General features: G+C 42.8%; 1 protein-coding gene across 2 annotated transcripts in view; it reads right to left on the bottom strand.

Annotated features, from left to right (window-relative positions):
* Window positions 1-9934: 9934 nt before the first annotated feature.
* Window positions 9935-27829, bottom strand: part of MAP3K9 (mitogen-activated protein kinase kinase kinase 9) — a 170543-nt gene continuing 152648 nt past the window's right edge. Inside the window, exons 8-12 of one of the 2 annotated variants that reach the window (XM_006865567.1) lie at window positions 25749-25902; window positions 22895-22963; window positions 21253-21365; window positions 19135-20004; window positions 9935-10834 (exon numbers count right to left, since the gene is read on the bottom strand). In XM_006865567.1, the coding sequence (XP_006865629.1) occupies window positions 10350-10834; window positions 19135-20004; window positions 21253-21365; window positions 22895-22963; window positions 25749-25902 (1691 nt within the window). In that variant the 3' untranslated portion in view covers window positions 9935-10349. The remainder of the gene's footprint in view (window positions 10835-19134; window positions 20005-21252; window positions 21366-22894; window positions 22964-25748; window positions 25903-27829) is intronic. The other variant, XM_006865568.1, reaches the window with a different exon arrangement.

Below are 27829 nucleotides of genomic sequence, written 5' to 3'. Positions count from 1 at the left end.
ACCCATTTCCAGTTTCGTTCCTTAACCTTCTAAAAGATACAATCTAAAGATTGCAACATGTCTGTGTGTGAGAGAGACAGACAGAGTACTTTGGGTGGTGACAGAAGTAAGAAGAGAAAACAAGTTCATCTCCTTGACTGTGACTGGGTAGATACCAAAGTTGTGTAGCTCAACATGAAACGGAGAAAGCCTGAATTCAAGTTCTCAAGGCGGAGATATGAACTTCAATAAGGCTTCCAGACTCACTCAGGTGACTGGGAGAAAGGGGGTTGGGCTGTGGGATAACACAATAATGGAGCACCTATAGACTGGACAGAGAGGGCCACAGACCATCAGCAGTGGTGTTGGGGGAAGAGTAGCAAGATTGATCCAATCCTCATGCGGTACAAATCCCTGAAAACTCAGGGACAGGAAATGATGGAGGAAAAAGTAGCCAGTAGTAAAGAGGAAGGCAGCTGAGCTTTGGGGATTACAAGTCCTGCTTGGTGTCTCTAGTCACACAAGATAGATGAGTCAAAAGCCATAATTCTTCTTTGGACAAAGAGTGAGCATAAAGCCTAGGTGGTCTAACCTATGCCAATTTCATCCCAACACTTCTAAAAGGGACCCTAGAGTGTACTTAGTAGAGTAAAGCAGGTCAGGAACACTGAGTACTCAGTATGTGACCTTGGACAAATTGCATGACTGACTGTCTGAATCTCATTCCACATTATTGTGTTATGATGTGTTAGTTGCCATCAAGTGGGTTCCAATTCATAGCAAGCCTGTACACAGCAGAACTAATACTGCCCGGTCCTGAGCCATCCTCACAATTGTTGTTTGAGCCCACTGTAGCTGCCACTGTGTCAATCCTTCTCCTTGGGGCTGGGGATGGTGGTGGTGGTGGTGGCCTCTTTTTCATTGGCCCTCCACTTTTCTAAGCATGATGTCCTTCTCCAGGGACTGGTCCCTCCTAATAATATACTCAAAGTACGAGAGACAAAGTTCTCGCTATCTTCACTTCTAAAGAGCATTCTAGCTCCTTAGATGAAGATAATGCCCACCTACAAGAATTACTGTGAGGGGTCCAAATATACATGTTGTTGTTAAATGCCATCAAGTCAGTTATGACTCATAGCAACCCAGTACAGGGTTTCCAAGGAGCAATTTGAAATATCATATTCATATGTATCTGAATACTAACCCCTAGGACTGAGAAGAAACACAGAAGATAGATCTTTAGGATTTATTCTGAGATCTCATAGATAGGCTCAGGATAAAACTAGGTTTCCCTCTGACAGTGATCAAGAGTCATAGGTAGAGGTAGAGATAAATGACGGGAATTCAATGATGACAGCAGACAACACTGAAAGTTAGTGACGTGACTGCAGGTAGGTAGAGGTGATACCAGTGGCTGACATTTCTGAAGACTCAGTGTTAGGGAATGCCACACTTTTTACCTACCAAAGGACTAAAGAGGCCTCCATTAGCCTGGGAAAGAATGAATGAGGTTTATTCATTTCTCCTGAAATAAAAATATGTCCCAAAGAGATTTAAGATGACAATCGAAAGGATCCTCTCTACTGTAATGACACCCCATGCCCCTAAAACACACACAGCTTCCAAATGGCCTCAAGTTTCAGAGCCTGAAAGGAGGCTAGAAAACCTTAAGGAAAAGTCACAGCCAAGTTACAGGTACAAAGTAAAAGACTCAGGAAAACCATCTTAGATGTGCCAGCGTCGTAAGTCAACACACTCCAATGTAAACGCGCACATCCCCAAAGAGCTGTCACCTTACTCAGGACTGGTAAGGAAGGGCAAGAACTAGAGAGATGGAAGATTGGCTAAAACCTACTTTACAAATACATCTAAGCCCATTCACAGGTTCATATTAAGGGCTGTTGTTGTTGTTTCTAAGTGCCATCAAGTCGGTTCCAATCCATATTGACCTGTATAGGGTTTCTAAGGAGCAGCTGGTAAGTTTGAACCACCAACATTTGGTTCAAACCAACTTTGCAGTCCAGTGCATTAACCCACAGTGCCACACCAGGACTCTATATTAAGGACAGGCAGGTAGCATTAGATAGAAGTAAGGGAGACACTTTCTTTGTATGCAAAGCTTAAGTCAATAATCAAACAACATTCCAATGCAGTATTTAAAAAAATCTAAATTAATGAAAAATATCAAAATTTCAAATAAAGCCAGCATCTGTCTTTTACCCACAAAAGCCAGAGGGAATTATGTGCCCACCACAAATATATTATTTTAAACCCTAACCTCTATGCTTATGATTATAATTTCATTTGGGAATGGGTAAATCTTTTTTATGTTAATGAGATAGGATCAGTGCAGGGTATATTTTAAGTCAATCTCTTTTGAGAAATAAATGAGATTAAATGAACAAGCAAGAGAAGTAGAGTTGAGGGAAGAAAGATCTGCCAAGCCACATGAAGACTGCCAAGGAGCCGAAGCTGAAGAGACAAGGACCTTCCTTCACAGACAACAGAGAGACAAGCCTTCCCCTAAAGCTGGCACCCCAAATTCAGAATCCTAATACCTTAAACTTTGAGGAAATAATTTGTCAAAGCCATCCACTTGTAAGATCCTTGTTACAGCAGCACTAGATAAGAAAGCTAGCCGACATAGAGGTGTGAAGAATTTTAGAAATGTGGGAAACACTTCTGAAGCCTGGACTTGGAGTAGTAGTGGGCAAATATCTCCATGTCCACGGGGCCTTCACCCATCATTCTGAGGTCTGGTTCCTGGATGTCCATCCCACGGGTCCTGGTAGGAAAGTATCTACCCTCAGATACTTATCAAGCTGCTATTCCACACCTGCCAATCAGACCAGTCAAAGTAGGTGGACTTTGTAAGTTGGGTCAGACCAGTCATGAGGATGGGTCAGGGGAAAGGTGAGTCCATTTCCAAGGAAAACAAAGAGAGGTGTGGAAAAGCTTGCATCTCTGGCAATCAGTTCTAGCTGCAATTTTGAGTTAAAGCCCAAAGCAGGTTCCATGCAGGGAATGCAGATACAGGATGAAACAATTCTATGGGCTTGGAGATTTCTCAAGGGCACCAAACTCCACATACTGGAACAAGCCCAGCCAAGAGTTTCCGAGCAGCTTAGGGACACCTACGGTCAGGGCACCACCAGGGCTCAAGACAGGAAGTGGGGCCTTAGGGTTAGTATCTCACCTGGACAGCAGGACACACCTAGTCAACAGACTGAAAGGAAGGCAACATGGCTCAGTTGGCCTGCACAGCTTATCAGAAACCCAGGGAGGCTGAGGAAATTAGGGAAATCTGAGAATCTATGCTTTGTTGGAGTTCTGGTGTGGCGCTGCTGGTTACTGTGCTGAAAAGCAAAACTGGTTTGAATCACAAGGTCAGCAGGTCAAGATCACCAGGTGCTCCGGAAATGCTATGAGTCAGAACCAACTGGACAGCACTTAACAACAACATGCTCTGTTAATCACCTTAATTAGCCAGGATTCCAGTTTGCAACTAATGCCTCCAACATTTGCACCTGAGGTGGTGCGCAAGCTTCAGGAAAGCAAGGTTGGGAGTGAGGGCTCCCCAGGAGCAGCAGTGGGTTTTCCTTTCTTGTGTGGATTTTCATTCATTTGAATTTTTGATTTAGGAAAATGCTGATTTATTTGAAAGAAGAGATGTATTTGAAGATGTATTTCCAACAATCACCATATTCTGCCAAGGAGAGGTTGATCTCAGGCCTGAGGCCAAGGTGGTCTATTAGGTTGAACTATATAAAACTTGTAATATCTGATTTTTTTTAAGCCACAAATACACATCCACACAGTACTTTTTTCACAAAGGGAGGCAATATTTGCAGGTGCTACTTATATCAGTATTAGACTTTGGAGCTCTAGGACCCAAAATGTTAACGTTAGAAAGGCTTCGTGTTTCACATAGGAAAAGCAGTAGCATCACCAGTTCATGGTTGGGCTTCTAAGATCCAGAGAAGAGAAGAGATGTTTGCAAATTGACACTAGTAACTAGTAACCAGTGGCTGCTATCTTAATGAACAGAAGGTGTGGCAGGCAATGCTCACCTCTGACCCACTTCTCAGGGCAACAATCTCTGAAAAGCCCTGCACTGTACCTGCTTCTTTTCCCAAATCCTTGGAGAAGCAGAAAGACAATGCTTCTGACTGGCCTGACTGGGCCTCATACACCTGACTCCAAGGCAAAAGGGCTGAAACAAGTAGGAGAGGTTCAAGTTTGATAAGTATACAGTGGCCTTTCAACCTTGAGGGGTGCCATTCATAGCCATCCAGTCTTTAGTTGCTGCTGCTCCTTACTTTGTTAAGGGTGGGGGGAAGGAAGGGCTCCAAGTTGGAGACTGCTGAGCCAACAGTTTTACCAAATGGCTGGCCTAGATTCACTTGGGGTATCTGGTATCCCTGAGCAATAATGGCCTGAGGGAAAAGGGTTCTTATGAGAAATCATATACCACAGCATATGGTCCGAGGATGAAGTGAACCCCTCCCAAAGATTTTCCAGGAATTTGCCTAATTCCAGTTCTAAATAAATCCCACTTTGGGAAATCAGAGAGACCAAATTGTCATTCTGATGTTGCCACTAAGCCCACCTCTCCCCCTCCCCTGCTCCCAACCCATCTCCCATTTCCTCTTCTGTAAGACACAGATGAAGCATTAGTGTAAACCAATGGTTTACAAAAGTGGTAAAATTCTTACTTTCCATACAGGTGGACTCAGTTCCAATTCATGGCCAATGAACCTCATGTACAGCCATCACTCATTTGTCAGTGGAAAGCTTGTGAATTGCTATGATGCTAAACAAGTGTTAGCAGTTTCCAGACTAAAAAAGATTAGAACAAAGATCTGGTGCTCTGTTTCCGAAAAATCAGCCAATGACAACCCTATGGATCACAATAGTCTGATCCACAATCTATCACTGGAAATGGCACTGGACTGGCAGTGTTTCATTCCACTGTTCCTGGGATTGCCATGGGAGCCTGGGGGTGGGGCTGATTTGATGGCATGGCAGCTAACAAAAATAGCAACAAGACACAAATGATGAGGAAGATCAGCCTGACAAGTGGGAGAATAAAGAAAAGACATCTGTAAACACCAAGAGCTAACTACACAGTAGCTAGGCAGTAGAAGAGCTCGTGCCTGACCATGCTAAGCCAACTCCCTATCACTCCTCTTTCAGAAGCCAAAAGTAAACACAAAAGATGAGTCAGCTCGAGGCAGTGGTGTGCGAGGCACACTTTGTCACTTCAGCAATTCCTCCTGTAAAGGCGGAGGAAACTTCTTTTAGGAGCTGACAAGGAGCCAGCGCTTCACTGACCTTCTCGGATACAGACTCACGTTGCCCTTGTGAGGGAAGCACGTGATGATCACTTTTCAAAGAAGGAAATCTGAGAGGTGCGAAGAGACAAGTCCAAGGTCATGCAGCAAAAGGGGACTAGGGCCAATTTGTTCAGGTCCCAGAGTCTGGCGTCCGACTCATTAATCAATTCAAGCATCTTTTAAATTTCTTTTCACTTGAATTTTCATCTTTAAGCATCTGCTTCTCCACCAGCAAGTAGCCAATGAAGATGGAACATGATGTAATTTTGTCAAGGTTGTGAGGAAAGGTTCGAACCATTCTGAGATATCCAAATTGAATATATTATTGTTGTTCCTCTTACTACTATTATGATGACCAGACCGTAGGGATACCAAAGAATGCTAAGTTAAGAGCATCCTCCAAAGTCTCTTAGAAATAACATATAAAGATAACATGGACATCTACTCAGTCCCCTTGGTAAGGCCTAGATCCCCAAGGGGGTAAACAGAGGACAATCCTGTTTGGAATCAGTGGTAAAAGCTGAAGGATCCCAGAGAACACTGTCTGTTTCCTATCACTATCTTCTATGTATTGAGCACATTGCTGAAAGCAGAACAAAAACATCACTGAGGAAAGAGAAGGGAGGGTAAAGGGGAATACCAGCTACTACCACTGTATCCACAGATTCCAAACCAGATTCCAATCCACAGCAAAGGGCTAAAAACCTGAGTGGACAGAAAACAACTCTAGCCTGCTACTATACATGATCTTAACCCATCTCCAGCCTTGCTTCACAAACAGAGTACTTAGGCAGGGACCTGTCTGGGAGACTTAGCAGAAAACAAGAGATGAAAAAACAAGGTTCCAGAAATTGATGGAATACCAACTGAAATGTTTTCACCAATCTGATGTGTGGTGGTAGCACTCACTAATCTATGTCAAGAAATTTGGAAGACAGCTACCTGGCCAAATGAATAAGGAAAGGTGACCCAACAGAATGCAAAGTCATCAAACAATAACACTGTGTCACACACAAGTAAAATTTTGTTGAAGAGAATTCCAAAACAGCTACAACAGCACAGGAACAGGGGACTGCCTGATTCAAGTGGGATTCAAATGAGTGTGAAACTGGAATTATCATTGTTGATGTCAGTTGGATCTTAGCTGGGAGCAGAGAAAAATGAGAATGATGTTTACTTGTGTTTTTTGCCTATGCAAAGGCATTTGACTGGGTGTATTTGCACCTGTAAAGATTTACAGCCTCGGAAACCCTGTACAGGATCGCTATGAGTCGGAACCGACTTGACGGCACACAACAACAACAACAACATCATAACTAGCTATCGACAGCATAGAGAGTAAAGGGAATTCCAGAACATTTAATTGTATTCATGTGGAACCAGTATATCGACCATGAGGCGGTCATTCAAAAAGAACAAGAGGAGACTGTGACTTATAGGTATCATAATAAACAGAGAAAAGATTGAAGTTGTCAAGGGTTTCATTTTACTTGACTCCACAATCAACAAGTATGAAAGCAGCAGTCAAGAAATCAAATGATGTACTGCAACAAGCAAATCTGCTACAAGAGACCTCTTCAAAATTTTAAGAATCAAAGATGTCACATTGAGGACTAAGGTTTGCCTAACCCAAGCCATGGTATTTTCAATTACCTCATATAGAGTTCTGGATAAGCACAGGGCCGCTAACTGCAACATTGGTGGTTCAAACCCACCAGCTGCTCATCAGAAACCCTATACAGAGTTGTTATGGATGGGAACAACATATGCATGTGAAAACTGGACAATGAGAAAGGAAAGCTGAAGAAGAATTGATGTCTTTGAATTATCTTGCTCATGAAGAATATTAAATATATCATGGATATCCAGAAGAATGAACAAATCAGTCTTGGAAGAAGGACAGCTAGAATGCTCCTTAGAAGCAAGGAAGGGGGATCATCTTATGGACTTTGGACATGTCATCAGGAGGGACCAGTACCTAGAGAAGAACATCATGCCTGGTAGAGAGTCTGCGAAAAACAGGAAGACCCTCAACGAGGTGGACTGACATAATGATAAACTTGCAACAATGTAACAACATAAGGTTGCTCAAACCAAGCACTGTAAAATGGCTCAGGACCCGGCAAGGCAGTGTTTTATTCCGATTTATATAGGGCTGGTTACCGTGAGTCAGAACCTACTCGACGGCAACTCCTCCAGTTACATGGAAGCTCATCGCAGTATTTTCGGAATAGCCGTGATTCTTACATTAGCAAAGAGATTTTACCCATCTTTTGGGTTTGCAGGTGATAATCGTCCAATTTACACTAAAGACTTCCAAGAAAGATGGCTGAAACCTAATAAAACGACAAAGGAAAAAATGAGAAAGGAAAAATTTCTATCTGATACCAGAGTGTTGTCCAGAGTCAGCCGGGTTTGGACTGAGCTGTAGGTTGCATCCCACTAGAGAACCATTTAGTGTGGCCAAGGGTTTACAGATGTGTTAGAGACATAAGCATTGGAGTTGCTGAGGACCAGGGGAAGGGTACATAATGGACCTTGTGAACCTTTCTCATCAAGACTAATTGCTAGTTAAGCCCAGCATGCTTGATAGAGCAGAAGGTCAACAAAAACAAGGGAAAATCCTCAATGAGCTGGACAGCTACAACAATGGACTCAACATACAAGAAGATGACATAGGACTGGGCAACATTTTGTTCTGTTATAACAAGGTCACACCTTGTGTTGTAGTCGACTCAGCAGCAACTAACAACTAACAAGTATTATCCCATCAAAACAGAAGAGAAGAGTTACTGATTGCCTGGAATTGCTGAAAGGATTCACTTTTTTTTTTCCATACTAGCGTAGCAAAAAACATCTCTTACTTATTGGCTTTGCTGAACAAAGGGAAGGGAAGAAATGAAATACAATAATAAAATCCTGGACTACAGAACCAATAGTGCCTCCCCACTTGAGACCTGGGAAAACCCTTGAACCAAAGTGCCAGTGAACTCATAAAGAAAGAAACAATTTAAAAACAAAGGCCAACCATTCTGTCATACCCAGGGCAAGACTTCTTTCACAGTTACTGTAGTTACATAAAAAGAGCAACAACCAAATTCACCACCTGAACCAGTGCATAACCCTTCCTATACTGGCATGTGGGCAGCAAATGCAGCTGGTCCTCCAGTATCTCCACAGCACTATTCCATCACAAAGGACAGGAGAGCAACATTTAGTCTTGAGGGAACACAAGAAAGACCTAAGGACTCTATTTCTTGTTGTGGTTCCTGGATAAAGACAACTGGCCAGAAACAGCATACAGTATGTGGAAAAGGAGACGATACACATGAAAAGACATCAGAAGAAGCTCCACATTCAAGTTAAGGAAAAAATTTCAGATAGGCCAGGGTTGGCATCTTGTCCTTCTGAGAGAGCCCAGCATTAGGGCCTACAAGAGGTCTAGTTCAATTTCCAGTGCATGGGACTTGAAGGCCATTGTATATGAGGAATCACTAAGTAACTTACATTATCCTTTTGCCACATCTATTTAAAAAAGATACTACATATAGCTCCATTTTACTTCACGAAATGGATGACCCAGCTGAGAAGGAAACCCCCAAATTCCAGTTCCCAGTGTCCAGGGCCCACCCCCACATGCTATTCTGGTGCTGCACAGTGATACACTATCAACCAAATACGTAACCTAGAGTCAAGTAATTCCAAGGATCGGAGGAAAGACCACAAAAGAGATTAACACACAAAGATTAGACAGCAAAAGGGAAAAAGTACTGGCACCAGTGAATGGGTCTCCCAGGAAACCATTCCTGGGATGAGCACGTGTTTGTGTGAGAACCTAGTCTGACCTTGTCCTAACCCCAAGTAGGCAGATAGATGCTTTCAACAGGTGTTGGTTTCTGCCCTTTTTTGAGGGTTTCCAGAAGGAACAAGAACAAGGAGACTCTGTTACCTTCTTTACTACAACTTGACTGTACTTTCTTAGCTCTCCCCACCCCACGGCCACCCCCAGATCTCACTGAGGTACCTCCCCAGTTCCCTTGTAGGCTCAAATATGTGGGAGGGCACACAAAGTGCAGGCAGGCAGTGAGAGGTCCATCCATTCCTATACCTACACACTATGGTGCTTGGCCTTCAGTCACCCAGCAGGCATGAAAGGCCTGAGGACACTGAAAGGCTCACACTCACACCAAATGAGATTCGCTTCATGGTACCAGGGACAGTGAACGAGAAGCAAAGGCCATCACAGAACCTTCAATAAAGGCAGATCCCTTGGATAACAAATGAGTTCCAGTCCTAACGTCTGTCTTTAAGTCAAATTTGTACGTAAGTCGAATAGTTAGGTACAGTTTGTAAGTAATGTCAGTTAATCAAATGTTTGTCTTTGTATATATAATAGTGTTCCTTTCATAAAAGCATTAAAGAAACACTTTCAGATACACTAAAGCATCTTTAACATACTAATATAGTAATAAAGATAATTACATTTTGATGCATGTCACAAAGTGGTGCCCACAAACCACTATGTGTATCTTGAATTTTTAGTATAACAAACTTTATGGGGATTGGTTTGTAACTACAGGTTATACATGTCAAACGTTTGTAACCCAGGAACTGCCTGTACTGGTGTTTGGGAAGTGTGAACTCAGGGAAACAAAGGAACCCCAGGACAGGCTCTGGGCATACCCAGGCTGGCTGAGGAGGGGCAGCAGCAGACTGATTTGGCTGAGTGACTGTGCAGGGTCACCCTAAAGGCGAGGAAAACTGTGGAGGGTGGGGAGCATGCACACACCCTTCCCTCCCCTACAGAGCCAGAGCTGATGGCTGCAGCCCCTTCAGTGGACCTGTGCAGGAAGGCCCTGTAGGGCAGGAGACTCTCTGAAGTGGCCCTATCTCCATCCCTTCCATCTTCAAAGTGCATTATCAGTGCAAGAAGTAGGGCTGGATCTCAGGAGGTCCAACTCTGAGTAAGGGCTGTGCCAGCCAGCTCTCCCCATGGCCTCCTACATCCCCCTTACCCACCCCAAACTTTTCATGCTAAGACCAGAACTCTTGCTGGATCTCATAAGTGGCAGGCCTGTGTGTGTTTAGTCCAGCTCTGCACAGTGGCATTGTACTGTCCTGACTCTGCCCCTCAGCATCCAGGTCCAGAAGCGTCCGCTCAACGGAGGGTAGAGACCCTGCCTGGAAGGGAAGCAGGGCTGGAAGTCCAGGACGCTCCTCTACAGTGCTACTGCTGCTAGCAAAGCAAGAGTCCAGATTGCTGGGGGTCTCCGTGCTGGAGCTGTTGGCCGGGGAGGTGCTGCGCGCGTGGCTTGGGGACACAAACCACCAAGGGTCCAGTCTTTGTCGGTTGGCAGAAGGACGTGGCCGAGGCAAGAACTCCAGGGTCTTGGGTCTCTCCAAAGTTGAGTCTTGTTGTATATTCCAGCGCCGTGGGGTTGGGGGGAAGACAACATTGGGGTCAGGAAGACGGGGGATTTCACTTGGGTCTCGGCTGGGGCTGGGGGTTTTCAGCATTCCTAGTCAAGAGATGAAAAGAGAGATATCAGTGGATAGTGCCTGATTTCTGAAACAGATGTATACTGCTTACACCTCACCCTGCCATACCCTATTCATTTGATCAACAGATGTTTAACAAGTACCTAACTACGTGCCACACTGTGTGCTGGGAGGCACTAGGGATACAAGAATGAACTAGAAGGCCACAGTCTCTGCATCTGGTAATAAGAATAGGACAACCAGAGCCACATTTCTAATGAAATAACTTGAGGCAAACTACTACCTGTGATGCAGCTAGCCACCTATTTTATAAATAAAATTTTATTGGAAAACACCCATTCAGTATCATAGTATCCACTTCAGCACTACAACATCAAAGTTGAATAGATACAACAAGGACGATATGATCCATAAAACCTAAAATATGCACTACCTGGCCTTTAACAAAAAAAACGTTTGCTGACCTTTCATGGAATGTCCCTGCACTTACTATTCATCCATTTAGTAAACATGTGATGGGAACAGAGCTAAGTATCAGAGGCCTCAAGATGAGTAATAGAGGGTCTCTGTTCCTAAATAGGTCATATATCTGAATATAACAAGAAACTCAGAGTGGGAAGGGGAAGCCTAATAGTAAAATACAGTCACCATTCACACTCAGATTGCACTGAAAAGGTTACCACCCTTCCTCCCTTCTCCTAGTGGATCAGGACAGTTCCCAAGTCAGAGTGAGGTCATTTAGAGAATTAAGGCCACCATTTCTTTGTCAGTTTGTCATACTGTGGTGACTTGTGTGTTGTTGTGATGTTGGAAGCTACACCATTGGTATTTTAAATACCAGTAGAGTCACCCATGGTGAATAGGTTTCATTGGAGTTTCCAGACTATGAAATATGAGGAAGGAGAAGCAGACAACTGTGGACTGGTTAGCCACTGAAAACCCTATGACTAGCAGCAGAATACCATCTGATGTAATGCCACAAGATGATCCCCTCAAGTTGGAAGTCAATCAAAATACCACTAGAGAAGAGAAGAGCTGCCTCCTCAAGATAGAATTGACCTTAGTGATATGAATGGAGCAAAACTTCTGGGAATCTTCACTTGCTAATGGGGCACAACACAAACTTAGAAGAAACAGCTGCAAACATTCATTGATAGTTGCAATGTAGAATGTAGGAAGCATAAAGCTAAGAAAACTGGAAGTTGTTAAAAATGAAACATACACATACAAATCGATATCTTAGGCATTCGTGAGCTGAAATGGACTGGAATTGGCCATGTAAAATTAGACAATCATATGGTTGGTTTACTATGTTGGGAATGACTTAAGAGTAATGTCTTCATTCATCATCAAAAAGAATATTTCAAGAGAACAAAAATCATGGAGACGGTGGAAATGCAGTGAGGAGCTCTGTCAGCAACAACACAAAATACCAAACCAAGCAGGCTCAGGGGATGGTGCCAGAACTCTGAAACACATATAAAGTAATATTAGAAGGTTGAAAGGCTTTCAGCTAGAGGACTTTGTAGCAGAAGCAAGAAATCCATTGATTTCTAATTCAAGATGCTCAGCTGCTCACAGAGCCACCATCTTGGGAGACACCAAGGAGGGGAAGGATGAGAGCAGCCATGGACACCCTGACAGAACCGCAGAGATAAAGGTGTGGACACTCTTTTTTTTTTGTATCTGTTCATTGGTATCTCACTGACTGGGCACCTCCATTCTGGTGACTAGAGGGGGTGCCTGAGTGAGTGGACACCCCCAACCTCCAACTCCGGAGGGGTCTACTACACATGTGCACAGATCTCCTTGAAATTTAAAGTGACAGTTTCCACTTAAAAGAAAACAGCCACAGCCGGCCCCAAACTTTTTCTAACTAGAAAAAATTCCTGAACAGGGATTGCGGAGCAGGACAGGCAGACTAAAAAGGAAATAGGCTGAAAATTAAATCCTGAGTTATATCACAATAACCAACAGTGGCTTCTTGAAATTTCTCAGGAAGAAGAATGAAAAGGGAAGCCCATCCCCTGATCACATCTACCTGGAGGCACTCAGAAAGCATAAAAAATACCCAAATACACACCCATCTAATTATTAAGGCCACAGATAACCCCTGAATATGCCAAGAAAACAGAAGCAGATGACCATATCAGCACATGTCTAGAAACAAGATAAAGTGACTGAGGCAAATGAGCTGGAGGTAGACCTACACTCCATACTTGAAGATGGGCAAGCTTTGGAAATGCCTGAGAAGGAATTCAGAAAAATGATTATAAAATGTATCAAAACACTATACAATGGAGTTGAGAAAAATAACGAAGAAGTCATGAAAGTGCTACAGGAACAATCAAACAAAATAGATACAGCATTGAAAACAACTCAAAACTTACAGAAAGAGGGCCAAATGATGAAAAATAGAATATCAGAAATGGACAATACACTGAAAGGGCAAAGGAGTAGAACTGAAGAGATAGAAGGTAGAACTAGTGAGCTAGAAGATAAATCTCTCAACACTACTAAGATAGAAGAGCAAACACAAAAAAAGGATTAAAAAAAATCTGAAGAAGGTCTAAGATTCATGTTGGACAACATGAAGAGGAATAACTTTAGAATTGTCAGCATTCCGGAACACAGAGCAGATAGTTGAAGAGCTTCTGGAAGAAAAATTTCCTATCCTGAAAAGTGAAAAGATAAGCATTCAAGAAGCTCAATGAATCCCAGGAAGGATACACCCTAAAAGAAAATCACCAAGACATATAATAATCAAGCTCTCCAAAATAAAAGATAAGGACAGAATCTTGAAAGCAGCTAGGGAAAAGAGAAATATACAAAGGCAAACAAATCAGATTAAGCTTGGATTTCTCAACAGAAGCCAGGCAGGCAAGAAGGCAATGGGGAGAAATATATAAAACCCTGAAAGAAAAAAAATGCCACCCAAGAATCCTCTATGCAGCAAAGCTGTCAATCAAATATGATGGTGTAATCAAAATATTCCAGGATGAACAGAAGCTAAGGGATTTTGTCAAAGCCAACCTGCTATGAAAAACACCCTAAAGGAAGTTCTGTGACAACAGCCAGAGAATGACATACATGGCAGCATCACCCTGAATTCAATTGACAAATGGAAGAATCAAGAACAGAATGAAATGAAAAGAACAGAGGATCTGGGAGGTCAGTTTATGATCAAAACAATGTGAAAGACGGTAAACACAGAGGAACAAAGATCCAAGTGGTGGGAAGGTCAGATATATTCCAGGACTGTCTTAAATGGAGGGAAGAATTATTGTAAAATAGACATGAGTGGGATAGAAAGGAATGTTGGGAAACATGATTAGAGAAAACTTGTAAGCCTGTCTTCAGCCTATAACTGATTGGAATACCTAAAAGGGGTTCTAGAACTTGCCCAGTGAAACAGGCCTCTTGCAAAGCCTTTGCAGAGTATAGGACCTTAGGTGGAATCCTGAGTCCCATCCAGAACCTTATGAGGTGGGACATTCCCACTAGCAAGGACAAGCAGAGCAGCCTGGAAAAGCTAGAGCAACAGAAGATACATCTTCAAAGAAAGATAGTCAGGAAAAACCCAAAACAAAAATGTCAGCATGACTGGCTACTACAAGAATAAGCAAGGTGTTCGCCAAGAAGCCATCAAGGCAAGTAATCAAGTCCCTTCAGGACAAACTCCCCTCTAAGACTGAAACTCAAAGGGAACACACAAACAGGCATTCAAGCTTGCTGGCGACCACACTGGTCTACTGGTGAATGGAAGAGGGGGAAAGGCAGCAATGAAGAAATGGGCTGAGTTCAACCTCAGTCCATTGAATCCCACTAACCTGGAGATGAGAGAGAAGATGAAGGGCTGGTTGGTCCAAAGTGTGGTGAGATTTGGGGAAAGTTGAGCCCATGGACAAGGACATAGCCACAGAGGGCTACAACTGAGAGTGAAGCACCCAGCTGATATGAAGCGAGGAGAGATGCACAAGAACACCTAAATTTGCAGACAGTAACCATTTGACCTAGCCTTGATGACTTGATAATCAGAACTTGACTAGAGGAAGATTTTTTTAAAAAAACCTTTTTTTTTTGATAAAGGAAACAAGGGTAAATTGCTACAATCTGATGAACCTGACCTATACTCATGGAGGTAGTAACTCTAAATACCAATAGAGAGGGAAGGAGTCTTCATATCAAGTATCAATGTTACCCCTCTGTACACAGGGTAGATAGGGATGGGCAACTTAGACATTGGCTACCTAAAATGAGGGAGAAATAAAGGCACGAAGTGAGTGGCTTACAGGGTTTCAAGAGGGAGTCTAGTTTTAGAGTTTAGGGTGGGGCTTGATGGCGGCTAGGGTGGAGGTGCATTGAAGTTCGCCATCATCAAGACCACAGAATACCAGGCAAAGCAGATTCAGGGCAGAGCTCCAACACTCGGAACCACGTAGCTAGGAATATTTTAAAAGTTTGAAGGATTAAAGCTAGTGGAACTTGAAACAGAAGTAAGAAATCATGTACTTTTGAATCTGCTGGGTCCGGTGGCCCAGAGCTGACAACTTGGGTGAGACCAAATGCCAAGACCAAGCTGAGGAGCAGACACACCATGGAAAAACACCTCAGGAACCTCGGAGCAGAGGTGGACAATGCACTTTGTTGGTTTTGACTTTGCTCTGATTTTTTTTATTTTTAAGGTATCTGTTCATTGCCCCCCCCCCATTTATGCACCTCCATTCTGGTAACTAGAGGGGGTGCCTGAATAAGTGGACACCCCCCATCCTCATTACTGGTGGGTTCTCTGCCACGCATGCACACAGATACTCTCAGCCTAAGAGCTGGCCCTGAACTGTTTTGTGGTTTTTTTAAATACAGGAAAGGCCAGGACAGAACTCAGCAAAGGAAGACACACAGAACAATGAAAGCAGCAACACCACACACAAAAAACCCCCAACATAATGGCAGCAATTAATCCATACCTATCGATAATTACACTGAATGTAATCAGATTAAATGCACTTGTTCAGAGATGTAGGCTGGCAGAATGGATAAGAAAACAAATCTTTCAACATGCTGTCTACAAGAGACACATCTCACTCACAGAGACAAAAACAGATTAAAAGTCAAAGGATGGAAAAAAATATACCAAGCTAATTGCAATAAAAAACGAACAGGAGTGGCAGTTCTAATCTCTGATAAAATCAACTTTAAGGCAAAACCCAGCATAATAGATAAAGATGGACATTATCTCATGATTAAAGGGACAGTTGAACAAGATGACATAACCAAAATAATTATCTAGCCTCCCAATGAAAGAGCTCCAAAATATATAAGGCAAACTCTAATAGATTTGAAGAAAGAAATAGATGAATCTACAATAATAGTTGTTGTTATGTGCTGTGGAGTCGGTTCCAACTCATAGTGACCCTACACGGGGTTTCCGAGGCTGTAAATCTTTACGGGAGCAGACCACCTCATCTTTCTCCCACGAAACCGCTGGTAATTTCGAACTGCTGACCTTGCGGCTCACAGTCTGATTCGTAACCTCTACGCTACCAGAGCTCGTTTTCATATACCACTTTCAAAAATAGATAGAACAACCAGAAAGAAACTTGACAAAGACACAGAAGAACTAAACAACACAATCAGCCAACTGGACCTCATACATGTGGTATCGAGCATTTCAACCCAACAAATGTATAATACATATACATTTTAAGTACACATGGAACATTCTCCAGAATAGACCATGTCTTAGGCCACAAAACAAATCTCCATAAATTTACAAATATCAAAATACTATAAAGCATCTTCTCAGACCACGATGTTATCAAATTAGAAATCAACAATAGGAAGACCAAGGAAATAAAGTCAAATACATGGAAACTGAATAACACCCTGTTGAAAAGTGACTGGGTAGTAGAAGAAATTAAACGTGAATTCACAAAGTTCCTTGAAAACACAACATACCAAAATCTTTGGGACACGGCAAAAGCGGTGCTGAGAGGACAATTTATTGCAATAAATGCACACGTCCAAAAAGAAGAAAGAACCAAAATTAACACATTAACACAGCATCTACAACAATTAGGAACAGACCAACAGAGGGAACCTACAGCCACCAAAAGAAAAGAAATAATCAAGATTAGAGCAGAAATAAATGAGATAGAAAGCATTAAAACTATAGAAAGAATCAACAGGACAAGAAGCTGGTTCAAGCCAGATTTAGATGAGGGTGTGGAATGAGGGATACCATATCTGAGATTGGATGAACCTTGGTTGGGAGCAGAAAATACCAGAAAGATGTTTACCTGTGCTTTATTGACTATGTAAAGGTTTTTGACTGTATGTATCATGACAAGCTGGGGAGAATGAGTATTTTGGATCACTTAATTGTGCTCATGAGGAACCTGTACCTAGACCAAGAGGCAGTCGTTTGAACAGAACAAGAGGGACACTAAATGGTGTAAAATCAGGAAAGGTGTGCACCACACTTGTATTCTTTCATCATACTTAATTCAGTCTGTACACTGAGCAAATAATCTGAGATGCTGGATTATACAAAGAATGTGACATCAGGATTGGATGTCATCAACAACCTAAGGCATTCTGGTAGCGTCATGGTTATGAGTTGGGCTACTAATCTCACGGTCAGCAGTTCAAAACTACCAGCCATTCCACGGGAAAAAGATGAGGCTTTCTGCTCCCATAAAGATTTATAGCCTTGGAAACTCTACACAGGATCGTTATGAGTCGGAACTGACTCCACAGCACATAACTGCCGCTGCTACCACCATCAACAACAATATGCAGATGATACAGCTTTGCTTGCAGGAAGCGTGTTAGCGTTGTTAAGTGCCATCAAGTCAGTTCTAGCCCACAGTGACCCTGCTGTTGAGCTTGAACCACCAATCTTGTAGTTCAAATCAACTTTGCAGTCCAGCACATTAGCCCACAGCAATACAACAGGAAGTGTATAGGACTTAAAATATTTACTGATGAAGGTCAAAGATAACAGGCTTCAGTATGAGTTGCACCTCAATGTAAAGAGAACAAAAATCCTCACCACTGGATCAGTAAATGGCAAATGGAGAAAATTGAAGTTGTTGAAGACTTCACTTTGATTTGATCCACTATCAACATACATGGAAACAGCAGTCAAAAAAATCAAACAACATATTGGATTAGGCAAATTTCCTGCACAAGACCTCCTTAAGATGTTCAAGAGCAAAGATGTCAGTTTGAGATGTCAGTTTGAGAACTAAGATGAGCCTGACCCAATCCATGGTATTTTCAATTGGTTCATGTGTTTGTGAAAGTTGTACAATGAATAAGGAAGACAGTAAAAGAATCAATACATTTGAATTATGGTATTGGTGAAGAATATTGGAAATACTATGCGCTGCCAGAAGAACAAACTAATCTGTGTTGGAAGAAGTACAACCACAATGCTCCTTAAAAGTGAGATTGGCAAGACCTTGTCTCTCATACGTTAGACATGCTGCCAGCCCCTAGAAAAGGACCCTATGCTTGGTAAAGTGGAGGGTCAGCTGAAAAGGAAGACCTCCCTGCAACTTGACAGACTGGCACAGTGGCAGCAGCCATAGGCTCAAGTGTGGGGATGGTGCGGGACCAGGCATAAGGCATAAGGCATAAGGCAGCTATGAGTCAAAATCTACTTGATGGCGTCTAACAACAAGAAATACAGAGTTTGTACGGGGAAACATCTAAGAGGAGGGTTTGTATACCTAGGAGCATCAGGTGCCAGAAGGAGAAGCAAGTGTACGAACATGTGTAGGAAGGTAGGTACACACATATCCAGGATGAAGAGTCAGGAGTGAGTAGGCAGTGAGCGTGGAAGGGTGTGATGAATGGGAAGAACCTTGCCTTATGAGTGTGTCTGTACTAATGGTATGAGAGGAAAGAGCCCGACTTTGTGGCAAAAAACACCCATCATGTGTACAGTAGAGACTTCCTTCCTGGCAACTTCGGTATCCTCTTTAGGGAATAACCAGAAGGTGGACCCCTGCCCTTCTTGTACCTGAAGACACCGTACACCTGTAAGAACCAGGGTCTGAATATCCCGCAGGAGTCCTGGTTTTCATCATTTGTCTATCTTCTTTCCATACCATAGCCACAGGAGAAAAAGTTGACCACCACTAGCTACCTCTCCCACCCCAGATCAACCAACCAATTATTTGATTGACTGAGTTGAAGGAGGAACAGAGTTCACTCAAATCCAGAAGTAGGAAGAGGAAATGAGGTGTGCCACAAACATCTCCACTTCCCTGGAAAGTAGCAAGGTGGGAAAGAGGAAGAGGACAGGACTCACCTGCTCCAGGACTGGTGCTCAAACCATTGCTGGAGGGGCTTCTGCTGGCTAGGAGAACCTCTGGTTTAAGGGCCCCATCAGAAGGAGTCCGCCGGTGACCATTTGGCTGTGTAGAGGCCGTAAGGGTGACATGGGTGGGAGTCAGGGATTGCTTGGGGTCTCGCTTAAAGCGTTCCACTCGGACATTAACCAGGGGATTGTGAGTGCAGAAGGGCAGAGGTGGAGCGTCAACTGGACTGACGGGCATCTCGTACACCACCATCTCCTCACTGTCAGAGCGCAGCAGGGAACGAGTGGAGTTGCACTCAGAGATGGAGGAGAGAGAGAGCAGCGTTAGGGAGGCAGAAGGGTCACCTAGCAACAGCATGGGTTCTTCCTTCTTGAAAAGCTTTCGGGAGGGGGGGCTGGTGCTTCGACGAGGACGGTTAGCCCTCTGAAAAAGACCTTCACGCCTCTTCTTCTCCTCTCGGGCTGGTGGCTCAGGCTCCTCTGGGGGAAGTAGCTGGCATTTGCCAGCTTCCAGCAGATCAAACCCTAGGCCTGTGGCTGCGAGAACAGCTCCGCAACCAAGCAGAGCCGCCTCACAACGGCGGTGATGGGTACCTCCCCGCTTGAGGCTGTTGGTAGGCGTTAGCTGAGGGGTACTGGTAGCTGAGTTGACTGGGGTAGGCTCCTCATGGACCCCATCACTGGAGGGGCCATCCCCATCCTCTCCACGAGGGAATGGGATACAGAGGTAGGACTGGTTGGGCGAATGCTGTAGACGATTCTCCTCGCTCCTTGGGCCTTCGCTGTCTTCATCCTCTGTGAAGGTAAGAGAAATGGAGGGGAGAGAGAAAATTAGAATAAAGCAATAAGAATAAGATTCTGCTCCCCCTTTCACCCCAAGGCCTTCTTGTTTAGTGTTAGGAATGCAAATACCAAATAGTCTGATGGGTGGGTGGGATAAGGAACCGGGCACCAAAACCCATCCACTCAACTCTGACCAACATGGGGGAAATTTCTCTTCATTCCAGAGTTTGCTTCTCTATTTGAAGAACAGCGGATCTGCTAATTTGGTAGTTCATTACATAAGGACCCTCAATATTGTTGTTAAGTGCCGTCGAGTCAGTTCCGACCCATAGCGACCCTGTACAGGGGTTCCGAGGCTGTAAATCTTCATGGGAGCAGAAAGCATCATCTTTCTCCTGCGGAGTGGCTGGTAGTTTCGAACTGCTGACCTTGCAGTTTGCAGCCTGATTCGTAACTACTACGCTACCAGAGAGCTCCTTTCATACAAGGCAAAAAATATACCTTCAAGGTGGGAGGTTTTCCAAACACAAAGATGGGTCGAAACAGCCTGAACCACATCTCTAAAGGATTAGGTTTTCTGGAAAGGGACTGAGCACCGTATAGTGTAGCCCATTCTGGATAAGCATTGTAAGCACTGACACACTGCTCTGGTTCCCTCCTAAAGCTGGGGGTTGGGGTACAGAACTTATAAGACCAACTGCAGTATGCATTTCCCAGAACACTGGATGGAACAGAAACACTCCTCATTCCTCAGTTTTTACACCTTTAAACTGGAAGGGCCCTTGGGGAGTTCCAGAATAATGACTTATTTCAGACCAGTCTCCTATAAAGGATTAGAATCCCTTACATGAGTCAAGACCAATCTTCACTATGGACTGGCCTATTATAACCTTGGGAACCCATAGAAATAAGAGTACTGGGAGGGCCTAGAGAAGATCTTGCCCATGCAGTAATTACAGGGCACCATCGGAAAGCTTCTCTGCTTTGCTGACTGCCACATTAAAATACAAAGAAATAGACCCAGAAAAGGGAAATGCCTGATTCACAGCCTTACCCCTCTGTACTGATTATAACTGGTCTCTTGGGATTGAGGCCAAAGGCACACTCCAGGTAGCAGTAGGAGGAAATGGATTTGGTAAGACTCAGTGAAATGGAAGCAGGGGATTCGACTGGGGTGAGGGTGGGAGCAGACAGAGGGTAGGAGATCAGTAAAAAAGGAGACAATCACCATGAAATAGCATAAGGGAATCTTAAAAACAATCCTGGAAGCTTGTCCAAGTTTCCCTGAAGGAACGGAAAAAGAACTAATATAAAGATAGTGCTTACCCATCTCCATAAGGCTGGTGAACCCTGGCAGGGCAGGGCAGCTCCTTGGGCCCTTCCCTAGGTTGGGGGCACTGGACGACCACTGTTTGTACCCATCTACCAGGGACTTCAGGCTGAATAAGCAGAAATGGGTAAACTGTGAGAACTGGTTTCTTATCTTACTCTATCCTAGGTTCCATGGGACTGTGGAAATGTGTCTACCCATTTGCTCAATTATAGCAAAGCTCAAAAGGCTTAGAGCATAGGCAACACATCTTACAGAGCCCACTTACTTTGTAAAATAGTGCACATGCTTAAGGGATAAAAAAAAAGTGATGGAATGGCATCTAGATCCCTCACATGCTGCTGTGGAAAGACCCAGTGGGCAGACAGAAAGAATAAGGACTGCCTAGGACCAGCTGAGATCTTGCCTGAGCTCATCTTAAGGGAGAGACAATCAACCCACAGATGGTGAATACAACATATTAGTGACATCAAAAATACTGCAATGCATATACTTGCAGTGCAAGGCAAACACTGAGCACTTGTAGACAGAGATGGACCAATGGACCAGGCCACTCTACTCAACTCCTCCTTCCAAGCTATGGCATGCTGAGGCAACTTTCAAAGCCATTCACTTTTAAAAACAAAAGCAACCAACAAAATTATCTCTCTAAGCTGCATCAACCCAGTGCACTTTGGGACAGATCTGTGTAGGTTGTATTTAATCCCTCTGCTTCGTCTAGGGGTAAAGAAGTAGGCAGGACCAGAAAGGGAATGAAGGGGGAATCATTCCCCATAAGTCCTTTCTCTAGAGCAGGGTGGGGAACATCTGGCCTGTGGGCCGTATAAGGCCTGTGAAATCATTTGACCTACTAAGGCAACCGCAGTTCCAGTCATCACATTAGGGGTGAGTTAATTAAATGGTTGACCAAATATAGCAGGTTAATGTTTAATTTGATAATTTCGTATGGCCCGCAAACGACATTATAAAATGTAGCAGACAAAAGTTTCTCCATCCTCCTCTAGAGGATGATACAGAGAAGATCACATAATTGTTGGACTTCAGTTTCCTTAGAAAAACCAGATTATAAAACTAGAAGTGACTTTTTTTTTTTTTAATGGCTAGCTAGTACTATTCAACTAAAGTCTACTCTTCCTAAGGCTCCAGTCCATCTTGAGTGGGAGGGAGAAGGACCAATTTTTTCCCATACCTGCGAACTCTGTTTCCAGCACTATCAGAAATACCCATAAAATAAAGTCTATTTCTAAACCACTAGTTCTAACCAAAATCCAGAGCCAGAGATAAGTGTATTTATTGCTAAACCCATAGCCTGAGATTTCTAACTGAAAATCTTGCAATATCACCTCCAGCTCTGAATCCCAGGAAATCCAGATTAACAAAGTCAAGCTAAAGATCAAAGGCGGAATCGCTATGTATCATCTCCCTATAACTGAAGGTGTCAGGGATAGCCCAACAAATGACTTGTCCAGAGAAGTGAAGAACAAGAAAAAGTGAGATCAACACAAATTTTCCCAAGGTGCACTGCTTACAAAAGTTAAATTATAAAGTCAACTTGATTCTAGGTTTGATGCAGTGGGAACAAGGAAATGACAGGGAATTGTTACCAGCAAAAGTGATGAAGGGGTGAAGTAGACTCACCCCAAGTGGAAATGTGGAGATTCTGATGGGGTACTTAAACCATTAGCTTTCTCGCGTCTCTGAGGGGATCTTCAATGAATAAAGAGAATCAGTAGCAGGCAAGAAGACACATCCAGCTAAGCCTCTCCCACACCAGAACCCTCAAGGCTAGTGCTGCCAGCCACCCTCCCCTTTCCTGGTCAGCAAAGCATACACCATGCAAGACTCTAACAACATGGCCCTGTTACACACCCAGGGCCTCCTGACCTCTAGGACAAAGGTCCATGGGCAGCCATAGCTTAACTGCAGAGGTCTGACTTCATACATACCCAAGCTTTGTACAGACAGCGCATACTTTTCCTATAGAAATAGACTGATTTTTTTTTTTTTTAAGGCTAATATTTTAAAGGATGAAGACACTACCAAGAGTCACAAAGCACAAATTCACTTAACATTACTGACTTCAAAATAGCTTTTTCCCATTATATATTTGCTTCAGATAACAGGTACTAAAATTAAAAGAGATTTTCAAATAATTTCTGACATCAAAGAGGTCTTTCTTTGAGATTTTGTACTAGATCCCTCTATACACAAAAAATTAAGTCAATACTTTGAACTGCTTCAAAAAGTTTGTGAGAGTGAATTTATGTAGGGAGGAAGAAAATTCTAAATACCTTATAGAAAAATCAAGTCATTTGATATATTAGCAAAACAAAATACAAAAAAGAAACAAAACCCTTAAAAGTAAAACAGAGCTACAGAGCCTAGTGGGAATCCATAGCTAGACTGGTAAGTCTTATCACGAATCATACTAATGTTAGAACATAAAGGGACCGTGAGTAATGACTCTCTTAGATCTGGCTTAACCTTCTTGGGCCCAAGGTTCTGAGAACAGATGAGGGGGCTTTTGCTCCTAGAGAACTTAGTAGACAGAACAATTTGCCATCTCCCAAGGGTTCAAACACTGAGTTCTCACAATGCTTAGGTAGTCTACCATATATATTTAAAGTTTCCCTCCAAAAATATCCAGTAGTTTCTCACTCCTGACTGTGCTACTTTCCCCTAGTGTCACTGTGAATAACAAAGGCTAGATGGAATCTGGAGAGAACACAAGCAGATAGTCAGTCCTTCATGAACTCAGCTGTTATTTTCACCCTTAGCTCAGATCTAACACAGGAAAACAGTTGGACGTGGACTCTTAGCATTTGAAGGATTACAGATGTCCATTACAGGTTCAGAGTATACGAAAGTAGGTATCTAAAGTCTCAAAGTCAACCTTGGAAGCTCTATGGAAAATCATTAAAAAGAGCAGGAGTAGGGAACTGCTTATCCTCACACTTAGAAAAGTCAAAAATCACTGCCGTAGACATCTACATCAAGAACAACTAGAAACCATTAGGTCAGTTCTTTCAGGTATGAAGGATACTTGCCAAGGAGCAGAGAGGATGTATCATCACCACTGCTAACATTTACAATGTTTATGATGTGCTGGCCAATCTTCTAGCACTCCATGAACACGAACTTCTTTAATTCTCACATCAGCTCCATGAGATAGGTACTATGACTATTCTCATTTTAGAGATGAGCGCACTGAGGCTTAAGATCGCACAGCTAGGATTTGTAGAGCCAAGATTCACTCAGGCAGTCTGGTGTTGGCATCCAAGTTCTTCACTACTACCATATGAGTGAGTAGCCTGTAACAGCAGTACCACACAAGCAGTACCACAGCACAACCAAGGCACCGAGGTGTGTGTGGTGCTTTTTACATAGAGGGCCTTCGCACCTGTCAGTTGTTGCTATGTGCCAGGGGCTGAAAGAGGGACTGGTGGCTTGAAGTTACATCCAACCGGAATCCCTGGGGGGTGCTAATGATTAACACACTTGGTTGCTAACCGAAAAGATGGACGTTCGAATACACCTAGAACTTCTTGGGAGAAAAGCCTGGCAATGTACTTCAGAAAAATGAGCCATTGGAAACCTTATGTAGCACAGTTCTACTCTCCCTCTCATGGGGTTACTATGAGCTGAAATGGACCTGTGAGCAGCCAGCTACTGGAACTACCAGGGCTGGGTTATTCTGCCTGACCCTGCTTCAGGAAAAGCCTCCTGTGATCCCTGTTATTCTTCCACCTCTGAACAGGTATTTTACAAGGAAGAGGTAGGTAGGTAACAGTGAAACACTCAAGTTAAGACTTTTTACATTTGGTTAGTATTTGGACTAGTGGGTACTTTCAAGGATTGGCAAAATCTTGCCCATTACCTGTTTTGAATTTTTTTTTATCCAGTATGGTAAAATATGTATGTGTTGTTGTTGTTATGTGCTGTGGAGTCAGTTCCAACTCATAGCAACCCTGTACAGGGTTTCCGAGGCTATAAATCTTTACAGGAGCAGAACGCCTCATCTTTCCCCCGCAGAAATATGTATGTAGTAAGACATTAAAACATCTGTCATTTCAATATCCTGCACATGCACAATTTAGTGACATTAATTGTGTTTATCACGTTAAGCAGTTATCACCATTAGCCAATTCCAGACTTCTGCTAGAACACAGCCACATTCACTGATGTACTATGTATATTCTATAGCTGCTTTTGTGCTATCACAAGCTGAGTTGATTAGATGCATCAGAAACTATATGGACTGTAAAGCCTAAAACATTTATATCTGGTCCTTTACAGAAAAAAAATAAAATAATTAAAACACTTGTCCCCTATTCTACGAGGTTCCAGGGAACAAGGAAATTACAAAATGGTACTATAAAGATCAAGAAACTTGTAATTTCTCAGAAAGGACTGAAACACACAACAGAGGAAAAGATTTAAAATCATGCACCCATATTTAAAAGAGAAAGATTTCGCATCATCTGGCTCTTACCCTTCATCTCCTGACGCAAGTTCCTTCTGACCAAATGTACTTGGCCCCCACGTCCGTCCCTTCTTCTTTGGTGCTCTCTTCTCCTCTTCCTCACCATCCTCCTTTGGGATGACTGAACTCCGGCCCCAGGTTTTGCTGCTTTCACCTGGTGTCACTGTGAATCACAAACACTGGATGGAATCTGGAGAGAACATAGGCAGCACCTCCCCCGAAATTAACCTTGACTCCAACACAAACACACACACACACATACACACTTATAGATACTAAAAAGAAGTTAAAACTCATTAAAAACTCTGTACCCCTGTAAAGCCTTGGAGAAAAGTGAAGAGTTCTCAGCTATCAACTATGTAGAACTCTCAAATTACTACACAGGAGAAAAGATTCTAAATTCTCATAAGGCCAATGTAAAGCTGAAGCTCAAGCCAATCAGACATTAGAGTTCCAAAAAGATCTGATTTAAGAAACTTGTTTTGTTGGATGGGGTAGGTCAGTGAGAGATGGGAAGGTAAGGACACTGAGGGAGAAATAAAGAAGAAGAAAGACATGGATATGCAGAACAAGTTTTCAGAAGAATGGGTTTCAACCCAAAGAAAGAAAATAAGGAGCTCATGACTCAGGAGGGAGGAAGTTAGGAGTAGAAAGAGAGTTGGAAGGAAGAGTCTGTTGTTGTTAGGTGAAGTTGGTTCCAACCCACAGTGACCTTATACATGAAGGTATAAAACACTTCACAGTCATGTGTGATCTTCACAATTGTTGTTATGCTTGAGACCACTGCTGCTGCCACTGTGCCAATCCATCTCGGAAGCTTTCTTCTTTTGTGCTGACCCTCCACTTTACCAAGCATGATATCCTTCTCCAGGGACTGGTCCTTCCTGATAGTATGTGTGAAGTATGAGACATGAAGTCTGGCCATCCTGGTTTCTACGGAGCATTCTGGCTGTACTTCCTTCAACACAGATTTTTTCTTCTGGCAGTCCATAATTCAAAATAATTCTTCTATGGTCTTCCTTATTTACTGTCCAGCTTTCATATGCATATGAGGGTACTGAAAATACCATGGCTTGGGTCACATGCACCTCAGTCCTCAAACTAATATCTTTGCTCTTGAATATTTTAAAGAGGTCCTGTGTAGCACATTTGCCTAATGCAATATATTGTTTGATTTCTTGACTGCTGCTTCCATGAGTGTTGATAGTGTATCCAAATAAAACGAAGTCTTTAACAACTTCTTTTCTTCATTTATCATGGTGTTATTTATGCGTCTATCTGTGAGGATTTTTGTTTTCTTTATATTGAGGTGAAACCCATACTGAAGGCTGTGGTCTTTTATCTTCATCATTAAGTATTTTAAAGCCTATCGGCTTTCAGCAAGCAAGGCTGTATCATTTACATATATCTCAGGTTGTTAACTAGTCTTCCTCCAATCCTGATGCCATGTTTTCCATATACTCCAGCTTCTCAGATCACTTGCTCAGCATACAGATTGAATAATTATGGTGCAAGAATATAGTTCTGACATATACCTTTCCTGATTTAAACCATTCAGTATCCCCTTGCTCAGTTTGAATGACTGTCTGTTGCTGTATATATAGGTTCCTCATGAGCACAATCAAATGTTCTTCGTAATGTTATCCATAACCTGTCATGATCCACAGTCAAAAGTACTGCATACTCAAGAAAACACAAGTAAACATCTTTTTGGTATTCTCTGCTTTCAGACGAGATCTGGTATCAGCAATGATATCTCTAGTTCTATGTCCTCTTCTGAATCTAACTTGAGTTTCTGACATCCCTGTTAATGTACTGGTATAACCATTTTTTAAATTATCTTCAGTAAAATTTTACTTAATGTGATATTAACGATATTGTTCAATGATTTCTACATTCTGTTAGGTAACCTCTCTTTGGAATGGGCAAAAGTAAGGATCTCTTTCAGTTGGCTGGCTAGTTAGCTGTCTTCCAAATTTTCTGCCTCCAGTACTTTAATCTTTGATTAAAGATTTCAATTTGTATTCTGTCAATTCCTGGAGCACTATGGACTTCTTCAGTGCAGCTTGGACTTCTTCCTTCAGTGCCAT

Source organism: Chrysochloris asiatica, unplaced genomic scaffold (genome assembly GCF_000296735.1).
Source record: "Chrysochloris asiatica unplaced genomic scaffold, ChrAsi1.0 scaffold00079, whole genome shotgun sequence".
Lineage (NCBI taxonomy): Eukaryota > Metazoa > Chordata > Mammalia > Afrosoricida > Chrysochloridae > Chrysochloris > Chrysochloris asiatica.
Note: the sequence above shows the minus strand (reverse complement) of the source record. Positions and strands in the feature narration are given on the sequence as shown.